The 13,123-nt window shown below is 39.5% G+C and overlaps 1 protein-coding gene and 1 pseudogene across 4 annotated transcripts in view; both read left to right on the top strand.

Moving 5' to 3' along the window:
- The window catches only part of UNC5D (unc-5 netrin receptor D), a 476,468-nt gene that overhangs the window by 286,724 nt on the left and 176,621 nt on the right, over window positions 1-13,123 (top strand). For all 4 annotated transcript variants that reach the window (XM_025050005.1, XM_025050004.1, XM_025050003.1 and 1 more), the window contains exon 4: window positions 3,686-3,789. In XM_025050005.1, coding sequence (XP_024905773.1) covers window positions 3,686-3,789 — 104 coding nt within the window. The remainder of the gene's footprint in view (window positions 1-3,685; window positions 3,790-13,123) is intronic.
- On the top strand, window positions 9,354-9,473 carry LOC112483438 (annotated as a pseudogene).

The following is a 13,123-nucleotide window of genomic DNA, read 5'->3' as shown; positions in this document are numbered from 1 at the left end:
AAAAGCATACATGGAGTAAGCAATTTTAAGAGCTCTACAGAGGAAGTTCTTTAAACTGGGATTTGTTGGTTACCAAGCCATTGTCTCCCATCTCTAAAAACCGCTGGTTCTTTATTGGTGAAGCTTTTTGCTGAAACTCCCCTTGCCAGATCCTGGCTCCCTGTAAGGTTCCACCTGTAGAGGGCGCCAGACAAGACTGGATGGTGGATGCGGGAGAAGGAATACCTTTTTCTGTTCATTTTCTGTTCCTGTCAGCATTACTCCAACAGAGTTTCTTATCTTGGAAGTAGCAGTTGCTTCTTATTTCCAGCTTATTTTTTTCAAATGCTTCCAAACCAGCTTTATTATGTGTTGCCCCCTTACCCCATCCCCAGCACCAGTCTGAGGTCTGGGTCTTGACTCCTTGGTACCCTGCCTAAATTCCCAGGTGCCAGCCCGGACACCCAGTAGCTTCTCTTGTACATTTGATCCCTCTTTAAGCTCTAACCCCACCTTTTTCCTTTGTTTGCCCATCTCCCATTCCTAGGGTGGGACCTGCTTCTTACAGTTACCCTTTTGCCTTTTTTGTCCTCCAATTCTGTACATTAATGTTTTCTGTTAAAACAACTGGTGTGCTTACTGTTTTACCACCTGGATCCAGACTGATATACCTGTCTTCTGTTTCATTAGGTCAGTTTTCTGGAGTATTCAGCATGCTACTTACCATCTCTATGATACATATTCTACTAATTCAGCAGGGGTTTTTTTCTCCTGAATAAGTGGCAGTTTTCTTGATCTCAGATGTTATCCTATTTATAACTCCTGACTCTAGATTCTTAGTTCTATTTCCTTTCGACTTTAAAGAACGTGAATTACAAGTTATCCAAAAATGCTTCTTGTTTCTTACCTTAAGAGGAAGCCGTTTAATTTCAGTTCTGTTTTGTCTCCTTCATTGGTGGTATAATTCTTTTTTTGTGGCTAGAGATGTTTTGCCTACAATTAGAAGTTGTATAGGTTCCTGTCTGAATTTTTCAATCCTCGAAACTAACATAGGTGATAAAAGTGTTTAATTTGCCAATTTAGAAACTAATTAGATTGGGTGACCTATGTTGAGAAATCAGAGAAAGAGGTGGAAGCACTTACCTCTGAGTCTGAGTTTGTTTCCATAGTTTTTATATATTTATTAGCTAGCTGAAATTTGTCTGGTGTAATTAGAAATGCCAGTGTTCCTGCCACCAGTATTATGTATAGGCCAGGTCTTGGTGAATCTTGGGTTTCTCACTTGGTGTATTAGCCGGTGCTCTGAGTGGCTCTGTTACGAGTTGGATTCAGATATATGACAACCCAGTTGTTCCGTAACCCACTGCCCTACTCCATTGCCCTTAATCTTTGTATCTCCTCGGGGTGTTCATATGCTTCTTGTTGGAACTCTTCCAGTGATTTCAAATGTCATTTGGGCAGAGCAAGAGGTTGGGTGGATCCCCTCTTCAATGTGATCCTGGCTGTACGAGATCTGGAAATTTCTCAGTTTCTTGTTTATGGTCAATACCCATTTCTACATCCCAATGTCAATACAGGATTTTCTTTATATATATGTATATATTTAATTATTCTATTTTATTGAGTAGTTGAGAATGGGGAGGCAAAATGACTCCGCTCTAATTATCTTTTCATCTGCCAATATACTTAATGCAGTGGAGTGTGGAGGTAACCATCAACTACGCATTTTTGTTACCTTTTCCATTTCTGTTGAACAACAACAAAAAAATAGAAGAAGATAAAATAGAAATTCCCACTGTTAGTTTTTTGTGCTTCATCTGGTTGAATATAGATTATTTGATATAGCCATCATTTAGCAGCCCTGAGTGAGACTTCCTTTAGAAAACAAAGCAATCAAGGAAAAGAAAAAAAGAAAAAAAAAAGGCAAACAAACCAAACAAAATTTGCCACAAAAAACGCAGCCCTTTTCATTAGCAAACTGATGTCTTGTTTTAGTCACTCACACTCTATGGCAGACTAATTTTGATACAGTCCTGATAAATAAATGAGTCATGTGCAAAAGGGAGAGAGCAAAGGAGAACTTATGGTAAAATTGTGTAGGAAACATGAGATTTTTTCATTCTGGAGTTTACTCGCAATCCCTTCATTCACAGTTTTGTCATCAGTTACATGACTTTCATCATAGTTGAAGTCAGAAATTCTGAATCATAGGGTCTGTGTCAATATACAGATCTCCAGTAGAAAGAAGCTGGCTTTACAGTTTGGGGGACAGCAGAGAAATGGGAAGATGGATCCTGCCATCTGCTTGCAATGCAAGTCTTTTTAGAATCTTTTGCCTCGTACACGCATGAAGATCTCAGTATATAGCACTACTGACAAAAGGCATCGGTTGCCTCTGGGAGAGAAAACATTAAGAGTAAAATTCAAAAGAAAGCGAATACATGAATTGCTGTGCTTGTTATTCATCGAGTGTTTTTGACTTGCTAAAAGCAAGTTTAATGTATTTATAAAATTTATAAAGATGTAACTGATTCTGGAGCTCTGCTCTTTACAGGGAACATATTTCATGTTATTGTAAGCACTGAAGAAAATTAAATCAATAAATCCACAGCCTGTAATTTGAAATACTCAGTTGAAGAAAAATACATTGTCAGGGAGGGAGGGGGAAATCATTTACATTGAGAAAGACTTGTAAAACTGTCTTTGCTCTGCTACCCCCAGCTTTCAAATGATAGCAAGAATTAAGCTTATGCTTAAAATTATCAAAGTGTTGTTATGACACCTCAAAAGCATCAAAGGTCAATTCCCACTGTTGTTAATGAAGCATGTGCTCAAGTGGAAAGCCATGCAAATGAATTTCTTTGAAACTGTCCCTGTGTCTTTTCCCTGAGAAAGCTTTGCTGGCTAGCAGTCAGACTGGATGTCAAGAAGCTTGGTGAATTTTTCCCCATCACTAGCATTGATGCTCTCTGTGACCACTGGCGGGCCAATTAACCTCTCCAAGTGTCTCTCTTCCACGTATAAAAGGTTAATAGTGCATCTTGTTTGCAGAATGCCTCGAGCCTTCCACGAAAGGCACTACACAGATACCCGGCATTAGTATTGGAATGGAGGGCGTTGTATTTTTTAATTATATGTTTGGTTGGGTAGATTATAGATTTTGTTGTGGTTCAGTGTCGCCCCTTCTCCCTGGTTACAAATAAAAGACTAATAGGTAATCTCATTCTATTACCATCTTCTAGAGCCCCCTAGAGGGTTAAGGAAATGGCAGAGGTTACAGATTAATAGTGTATTCATTAGTTAATAAAAAAAAAAAAAAATCATATGCATCTCAACTGCATAATAGCTGTGGATAGCAATTTATTAATAGGCCAAGTGTTTCATCAGTTGCTAAGCAGATAATGCTGGCAAAGACTCATGAAATGATGAGTTTTGTTGGGGTTTTTTTTTTCCTGCTCCCCAGTAAATCTTTTATCCTTCACATCAGTATACAGCATTGGGAACAGTTTTGTTAAGGTTTATTTTAAACGAGCTTGTTGTGCATATTTGGGGAAATAATTCTTTTATTGTGGAACTTCTGAAACAAGTGACTTTTTTGTGTGTATATAGGTTATGACAGTAAGCACGCTATTTTATTGTATTTGGAGCAAATGTGAATAATTCTGGCCCTAGAGCAAAGTATCATACTTCTCACACTTCTCTGCAGATTTACGGAAGAACTTTGAACAAGATCCGCAGGGGAGGGAGGTTCCCATTGAAGGCATGATCGTGCTGCACTGCCGCCCACCGGAGGGAGTCCCTGCTGCTGAGGTAAGACAGACTCTTGGGACCTGGCCTGTTCCCAAGAGTGGGGCAGAGTCCTGTGTGGTCATACATGAAGTGAAAGAGCCACTGTCTGGCATTCTTGTTGTCTGGACTCAACTGATAAAGATGATGAGGAAATTGTGAAGGAAGGATGTTGGAAGAGCAAATTGGCTCCTGTCTACTTTCTTGTTGACACTGAGCTCTTGCTAGGCAGCCTGAATAGGATTTGGTCTGTGTTCTTGCTTTCGGTGACCTCAGATCACACAGGTGGCATCTTCTGTGTTCTCAGTCAGTTACCTTGGGCATTCTGATATGCACATGGCTTATGGATCAATCTGAGCTCTAGCAAACAAAGTCATGTAAGTGGCCAGAGAAGGAGGGACGGCCCTAGTGTTAAGTGCAGTGGTGTTTGCACTTACTCATTCTTCATGGGACACACATTCAGTGAGCACTTATTATGTGTTAGGCACTGTGCTGGCATGAGGAATAGAAAAAGTGGTGAAGCCACAGGTCTTTGATCTGTTATCCTTTCTTCACAGTGAGGCATCTAGAATCCAGAGTCACTGGATTCTGGATTTTTTATTCCTTGAGTGTTTTCTAGATCTTCTGCCATAATTTTAGACTATAATTGTCAGTTATAGGACACAGTGGTAATAGAGAAGGCTTTCTAAATCTTCCAGTCACCATTAAAAGATGTTCTGATAGACCTGTCATACAGTTATTAAGATAGTATTGGCAGGAGGGTGGGAAACTCAGAAGTATAAGGAACGCTTAGTAAACATAGGCCTGAGTTAAGCAGTAGGATAGTCCAGTTGTGGCTCTTCTCTGGGAAGCTAGGAAACTGTCCTTAGAGCTATAGTTTATTCACTGAGAAGTAGAAGTGTTGAAAACAAAACAAAACAAAGCAACAGGAGACTCTGCTTCACATTTTAGCTAAAATTGCTGTGGGATTTCGTCGTTGGAAGAACAAAGGAGTGGAGAAAATAAAAGGGAATGAAAAGGCACACACACTTGCATATTTAGACAGAAAGCGTGCTGGGTGGACACTATTCAAAGCTCAAATGGTTCACAGAAATGGAGTAAACGGACTTGAAAATTAAAGTGCATTCTATGCATGATGTGAAATGATTAGAAAGGAAAACCCTTATTTTTTAGATTTTTATTTAATGTAAAACAAAAAGATACTTGATTTTTTTTTTTTTTTTTTTTTTTTTTGCTGCCACCTTTTTCCTTCCAGAGTGAGCCCTAGTTTCCTGAGCAGGGGCTGACAGGCAGCAGGGCGTTCAGTGCACAGGTAAATGTGTCAGTCTCATTTAGGACACCCCGAGAGCTCCTGGGAGTCTAATTTGGGTATCAGCAGTTCACTGCATTTGCTACCCATCTCTCAAAATCCCAATTTAAAATGTTTCATGCATAAAAATGCCTCACCTATGTCGTACGGCCAGGCTTCCTTCCAAGCCTGTGCTGGGTCACCACCTTCAGCTTTGGCTGCATATGAGAAGAGTGAAGTGGAGAGGAGGGTCACGTTTTATTAGCTGTCTGCTTGTGGGAACCTAATGTGTTTTAGATGTCTAGTAATCATTTTTACAGTTGGAAGAGAACTTTGATATTTACCTGGCATAGCCTTTGCGTTTTAGAGGCAAGGAAACATGCTCAGATCAATGACCTACTAGAAGTCTTGCAGCCATTTAAAGTCTAACTCTATTCAAAATCTTTCAAAAATTCCCCAGATCACTTGGGATATAAGTCTTTGTTCTTTTGGTGCCTTACATGATCCAAAATAATTTGTCCCACTGTTACCTCCGACCTCATCTGCTACTCTGCATCTGACCCCCTTGCAGCCACACTGGCCTCCTCACTGTTCCTCAGCTGCACCGGCCACGTTTACACTTCAGGGCCTTTGTACACAAGGGCCCCGCTGCTAGAACGCTCTTTCCCAGCTATCGCTTCATCTCTTCCTTTTGGGCGGGCTCAAGTGTCACCTGCTCCACGAGGCCTGTTCTGGACACTTTGTTGGAAGTGTGACCTCCTCACCCCACACACAGACATTTAAACTCCACTCTCTGCTTCATATTTTCTCCTTAGCTCTTATCACAAACACACTATTATATTTACTTAGCTTATTTTCTGTCTATTCCACTAGAATTTAAGCTCCATGAAGGATATTTTATTTTTTCTATCGCTGTATCCCCAGAACATTAAACACTGCTTCTCATATCCAGATGCCCGATAAATATTTGTTGGCTATGAATAAAAAACTAGTTTCCTGCCTATATTGATGAATATTTGGGGTAATATCAGGACCTTCCCCAGACAGAACTGTGAAACCCATTAGACTTTTGGGTTTTTTTTTTTTTTGTCTTCCATTCTGATAGTAACAGGTGAATAAAACATTCTCCACCTGCTCTTTGAAGACATACATACATACATATACACATGTATACATATATACATACATGAGAAGGAAAAAGGATGTGCATTCTGGTAAGATAATAACCAAAAGGAAGATATACCTTGGTGTGTAAATGCATCTATGAGTATGCATGCATGCATACACACACCCATACCCACACCCACAGCTCCCCATATATACATGTGCAACACAGCCACCCACACATATTGAAGCATCTTTTTAGACACTGTGGGGGATTTAGGGATTATAAACCTCTAGGAAGTAAGAAGCATTCTTCTTTGTTCAACTTCTTGGGAAAGGCTGAACTTGGCTTCAAGCTAGGAAACATCTCTGTGCACATCCCTCCATATTCTTGCCCCTGTTCTTGAAGGCAAATCAGTTCTGCCTGATAACTAAATTCATTTTCTATCTTCATTTGCTTCTGATGTTGCTTTCATCTGTAACCACAAGAGCGGAACAGGATATGATAAACTTACAATGGCCACACAAACCAGTTAGTGAAAAAATATTTGGGAGAGTTGTTGAACAGGGGAGGAGGGAACCCAATACAGATGTATCAGAAAGAAAGTGTATTTTCTTTTCTGGTACCTACCCTCTGCCAGATTTGCAAACTGTAAGTATTCACTTCCTATATTAGTTTCTTGGGACTGTTGTGACAAATTACTACAAACCAGGTAGCCTAAAACAACAACAACAAAAAAATGTATTCTCTTACAGTTTTGGAGGCTAGAAATCAGAAATCAGGATGTAGGCAGGATTAGTTCTTCCTGTGGGCTCTAGAGAACAATTTGTTCCATGCTTCTCTCCCAGCTTATGGCAGTTTTTGGCAATGCTTGGTGTCCCTTGGCTTGTAGACACATCACTCCAGTCTCTGCCTTGGTCTTCATAAGGAAACATCTCTGTGCACATCCCTCCATATTCTTGGCCCTGTTCTTCATGTGGTATTCTCTGCTCTGTGTCTCTGTATGTCTGAATGTCCCTCTTGTAAGGACACGAGTCATTGGTTGAGGGCCAACCCTAATCTAGTATGGCCTCATGTTAGTATTCTGGGTCACAGTACATCTGCAAAGACGCTATTTTCCAATTAGCTCACATGCACAGGCTCCACATGGACATGAAATTGGAGGAAGATCAAATCCACCTCAATACACTTCACATTCTCCCTTCAACATCATATCACTCTTTCATTTTAATCACGTGTAAGTTTTAGGAATAAATTTTAGAGTCAGGCTGGCTAAAATTAGCAGGCCATTCTTAGGAGCAACTGGGACTATAGGATGGTTTAAAACAGAAATGCTGAAGTGGGAAAAGAAAAAAAAAGCTTTGTTTTCTACATTTGTATGGTAGATAGATATGGAGAGTGTTTCAGCCTCATTGTGGGTTAATGAGCTATTATGGGGCCCTAACAAGCATTTATAGCATCATCGTAAGGCAGAGAAGCATCCTAGTTCCAAACACTTGAGTTATTTTAGAATTTCACTTATTTATGAGTTGGCACTACTTATATCTCTACACCAATATTTACAGCTCTTTTACTTTCCACAGTAGCTTACACAGTAGTTATTACTACCATCATCTGTGTTTTTATGGAAGGGAAGGCAGAATGAAAGCAAAAAGCTGAGAGAAAGAGAAGGCTAGGGAAGAAAAGTGAAAATACTCATTACCTCCCACAGTCAAGGTTTCCTGGGGTGGAGATATCTGCCAAGGCCTGTTGCATGGTCTTCGGATTTCAAAGAGTGTATCTTTGTACTTACTGTCTGCACAGCCATGAGGGGATCCTACAGTTAATGACTCTTCTGTCTGACAGTAATTAGGAACTGTGATTAGAAATCGATCAGTTATGTAATCGTCACTGTGAAATATCAGTTATCTTCACTGAGCAGGCCATGTTCCACTCTCTTCACTGCACCGCTTGATTCCCTCTTTGGCCACTTCCTGTGGGGCCCAAGGGATCATCACTGGAAGGGGTTGTGGCTGGAGGGCCTTTGGTCTTGTCCTATGGTGGTGTAGGAAACCTTGGCACAATGAAAGACAACCTGGGGCAAGTCCAAGTCTCGTGTTCATAAGATGCATACAATTGTCTTCTCTTTGTAAGAAAGAACTTTTTGGCAACTAACTAATCTATATGACCAGAGAAGGGGGTTTGTATAACAATAGAAAGAGCTACCATTATGGAATGCCACCAGTTGCTGTGTACTGTGTGAAATGGTTTCTCCTTTCTCATTAATTTTGCAAAAGACTGCTGTGAGATGCTGGAAAGCTATCAGTGTTTTCCCATCCATCTTACAGGCTCTCAAATCACTAAGAAGCAATCCAACCTAAAAGCTCAGGTCTTTCCTTTCTCTAATACTTTTTGTTTTTAATTAGACTGTGGTTTTAGTTAGTGTTCCCAGCCTTTTTGAAACTTGGGAGCCCCTAGGCCAGTGATATCATATTGCTATGTTGCCTGATAGTCCACCCTTAGAAGTGGAGTTTTTTAGATTAAAATCTCTTCTAGCTAATATTGCTAACCCTAAATATACTCAATTCTGTTTCTTTGTTGGAAATGGATAATCGGGTGATTAAACTAGGGGCACAGCACTGAGAATAAAAGCTTTGGGAACTGAGGGGAGTTGGGCGCCTGCAGCAGGACTTCCGAGGAGGCTCTGTACTCCCAAGGGCCAGGAGACTGGGTTTGATGCTATTCTAGGAGATAGGAGGATATAGCATGTCTAAACTCAACAGGGAGGAGGCTATGAAAGAAGAACAGGGGGCCTATAAAAGAGAAGGTGAAAGGAGTAAGAGTAATCTCAACATCATTACAATTTTCCTACGTTTGGCCCTAGCCCTGACATATCTCGTTGTCATGAAGAGCCCTACGTATATTCTGATAAGTGCATACTGATGTCTGTATTGGAGTGTTCTCTCCCCTGGTATACATCAGTGGGGTAGGAAAATGGTGTTAACAGAACTGATGGTTGTTAGTGTGGCACATGGGGGAAAATATGAACTTTGGAGTCATACAGATCCACGGTCAAACCCTGACTAGCACTTCCTAACTCTACGACCTCTAGCAATTTGCTAGGCACCCTGAACTTGCAATTTCCTCATCTGAAAATGGGAACAGTACTTTCTTTGTAAGATTTCTGTGAGGCTATGAGAAGAATATGCAAAACAGGTCTATAGCCATGCTACCCTAAATGTGCCTAAATCCCAGCTGATCTCGGAAGCTAAGCAGGGTTGGGCCTGGATAGTACTTGGGTGGGAGACCACCCAGGCATACCAGGTGCTGTAGGTATTTAAAAAAAAAAAAAAAAAAGAATATGAAGACATTTAGCACAGTTTCTGTTTTAAATGTTTTAAATAGTAGAGATTATTGTGATTTCTGTTCTTCCTCTTTCTCTTCCTCTTTTCTAAAGCTTCATGAGTCTTTGATTCTCAAAGAAAGGTGAGGGGCTCTATTATGGTTGGGTAATCAGATTAAAACTGAAACTCTTGCAATGTCTAACACATTTTCAGCTCCATGAGGAAGTAGGATGCTAAAGCCATCCCTCCTCATGCCCGGCTGCCATGAGCTCTGCTCCCCAGCCTGTGCCCTCATTTTTTTCCCTTCAGGTTCTTCAAAAGACAAAGACATTCTCCAAAAAGCTGCCTACTTCCCTCTCTTGTAATCTATCACGTGGAGGAAATAAATGGTTATTGACAGAAGCCGGTGCCTATCAATGTGTGTTTACCTTACTTGCCCCATTAGAGAGTCTTGTATGGTATTATTGTTGGTAAAAACACTTTTCAAAAAGTAATACGTGAATTTGAGGAGTCTCACCACACTGATTTAGACATCAGTTTGGATGAAATAATAGGTCATGCACTTTTTCCAAAATACCTGAAATGTGAACAGACAATAATATAATCTTTTCTAAACTCTGTGAGCTCATCCTGTGGCTAGACGTATTAGAATATATTTTCCACTGCAGTTACTTTTAACCTTAACCTTGGGGCAGTTCTAAGTTAAAATAGCAACTTCAGTGTTCGACGCTTATTGTTTAGCTAAAACCAATTTTCTCTCTTCAAAACAATTTGTTATCCCACACTGCACTATTTTATACTCCCCAATTAAATGGAAAATCTATCTTTCATAAAAGTTAGAAATTATGTCCAATGAAAATCTGACATTTTAATGGTTTTCCACAGATTAAAATTGTAGAGTTCTCAATAAACCCTGATTTACTGATGTTGGCTGTTAAATGGTTATTGCTGTTAATAAAGCTTGTAAATCTTAACAGGTTATTTTTGCCGTGGACAATAAAACTTGCCATAAAGGCTTAGTGTCTAAGGCTAATTCTGCTCTCATCAAGGTAAACAGCCTACTCAAAATAATTCAGTGTCTTTGAGAATTAAGGCCCCAAAGCTAAGCAACGGACACAATCTAGACTTGTGGTTAGGCCCCAATAGTCAGGTGTTCTCACACAAGATAGGATGGAGAAATGAGCAGTATAAGGAGGTATTTGTGTGGAAACCCTTCTCTGGAGAGGATGGCGGTTGAGATGCCAGGTTTTAGGGGTGGCTAGAGGAACGGGCATCTCTCCCAAGTCTCAGGGTTGTGAGCCAGGTTGTGTTTTAAGAATTGCGAGGGTGTTGCTAAGTGACTGTCCCTTTCCCTGCGATATCGTTGGACATTGTTTCCAGCTGGGTGGCAGCCTGGCCCTTTGTCCTTCCTGGAGGTTCTGAGCACTTTTATTCTCTTTAATAAAGTCCTTTCCTGCATAAATAAGCTAGAACAGAGTTTGTTGTGCGCAATTAAGGATCCTGCCCATAACAGTGCATGTGCCATGTCTTCCTACTTGATGCCTTTGACCAATATCTAAAAATGGCCATTGGAACAATACAAGTCACTCTGCTAAAGGCCATTTGTGAGATATTAATCTGTTTTTCTCCATCTGTAAAATAAGCAAGGGAACTAGAAAGCTCCTAAGGCCCCTTCCATATCTCTAATTTGTTCCTGATGATAAACAATAGAATCTGCATACTATCTATGACTCATTTTAATAATTCTGCCCAGACTGGTGCCAGACAGTTTTCAGGTCGGAAGTTCTTTGCCCTTCTTCCCTGTGAGGGTATTCTTAATGAAAGGTTCATTTGTTTCAAATGTGTTCATTGGCATAAAACCCAGAGAGAATCTTATGACATTGAACTGTTTAATACAAGAATCACTAGACTATTGTGTTTAACCTCAATCAAACAGACTATGAAATGAGGATTTTATTTAAAAAATAAGGCTCTTAATAATTCACTAGAGCAATGTTAAGTGAGGTGCCCAAGTTCTGAAGCAATGAACCTCAGGTATAAATAATTAATCTAATTTGGTGCAGCCAAAGCAGGGAGAATATCTAATAGTCCAGATAAACTTGGCTTTGAGGAGACTGACAATGAAGACCTTTGCAGAAAGCCACATTTGATTAGAATGTATAATATTGTAATAGAAACCTAATGGACTCTTAAGAAAAGAGAATGTTGAATTGGTTAAATACTAGTAATTAAGTGCCAGTAAATTACTTCTCTTAAAACATATCTGCAAAAAAAAAAAAAAAAAAAAAAAAAAAATTTGCTAGCGTAAGGTAGATGGGAAATGAGGTTAATATAAGTCATTTAAAAAGTGTATGTCTCCAGCCCAAATACCATTGTCATTAATACTGGTCTTTAAGTAAATTTTATTAGTGTGTTTACTTTTACCACATCTTTATCTGGGAAGCTCTGTTTCCTTAGGAAGGAAAGGATAGAAAACATCTAAAGTTCCTAATTTGTATTGCTTTTCATTCCTGTTCTGTATTCCTGGAGGGAGTGAAACATGGAAGAGAGAATTACAGTAGCCACTCCTTATCTACTGTTTCACTTTCTGTGATTTTAGTTGCCCATGGTCAACCATGGTTCAAAAATATTAAATGGAACATTCCAGAAATAAGCAATTCATAAGTTTTCAATTCGGGGGCAATCTGAGTGGCTCACTTTGTCGCATATACAGGCATTGTATCATGCCACATCATCACAAGAAGTAGAAGGATGAGTATAGTACAGTAAGACATTTAGAGAGATCATATTCACATACCTTTTATTACAGTATATATTTAAAATTGTTGGTCTATTATTATTGTTAATATCTTACTGTGCCTAATTTATAAATTAAACTTTATCATAGGTATGTATATATAGGAAAAAAAACAGTGTCTACAAGGTATGAGACTACCTTTGGTTTCAAGCATCCACTAGGGGTCTTGGAAAGTATCCCCCACAGATAAGGGGAGACTGCTGGACACTTTTCAAAGCCAAGGATAGAGACCCAAGATGAGATTACTAAGATTGCTTAGTTGCTGATCTTGCTTCCTCTTTCCTTTTTCTCTATGATCTGCTAGGTCATCTTTACACAATCCACCTTCTTTCTTCCCAGGGACTACTCTCTATGTTACTTACAGTCCTTTCTCTGTGTCATCTATATTTCTCATTGTTTAGAATGTCCTTGACCTCTTCCACCTGTACTTTACAATGTCTTGGAGGATGTTTTTAAACCTAACCAGTCTTTGCCTTCTTCCCGGGCCATCCCAGCTGACACTGATCTCTCTTTCTTAGAAATACCTGATTTAATTGATGTGGACTTCTCAAAATTGGACAATTTTTTTTCCATCCCTCTGAACTCATAGCGTATTTCTTTGAACATTTTTTACATTCACTTTTTAAATTCTTATTGTATTTAACTTTTCATGATTGTGTGTCATATTTACTCAAGATAATTTCCTTCAAGATAAGCAATGCAAATTATACTTTCAGTATCCTTTCTCACCCTTTGTAGCAGGTAACACAAATTCACCAGGGAATAGAGTAGATGTCTAAGAAACATTTGTGACTTAGTGAATGAACATTTACAGATTGCTGTGAGTACACATAATAATAAACTCT

Source organism: Pteropus alecto, unplaced genomic scaffold, assembly GCF_000325575.1.
Source record: "Pteropus alecto unplaced genomic scaffold, ASM32557v1 scaffold24, whole genome shotgun sequence".
Taxonomy (NCBI): Eukaryota; Metazoa; Chordata; class Mammalia; order Chiroptera; family Pteropodidae; genus Pteropus; species Pteropus alecto.
The sequence above is the reverse complement of the archived record's forward strand: the minus strand, read 5'-3'. Positions and strand labels throughout refer to the sequence as shown.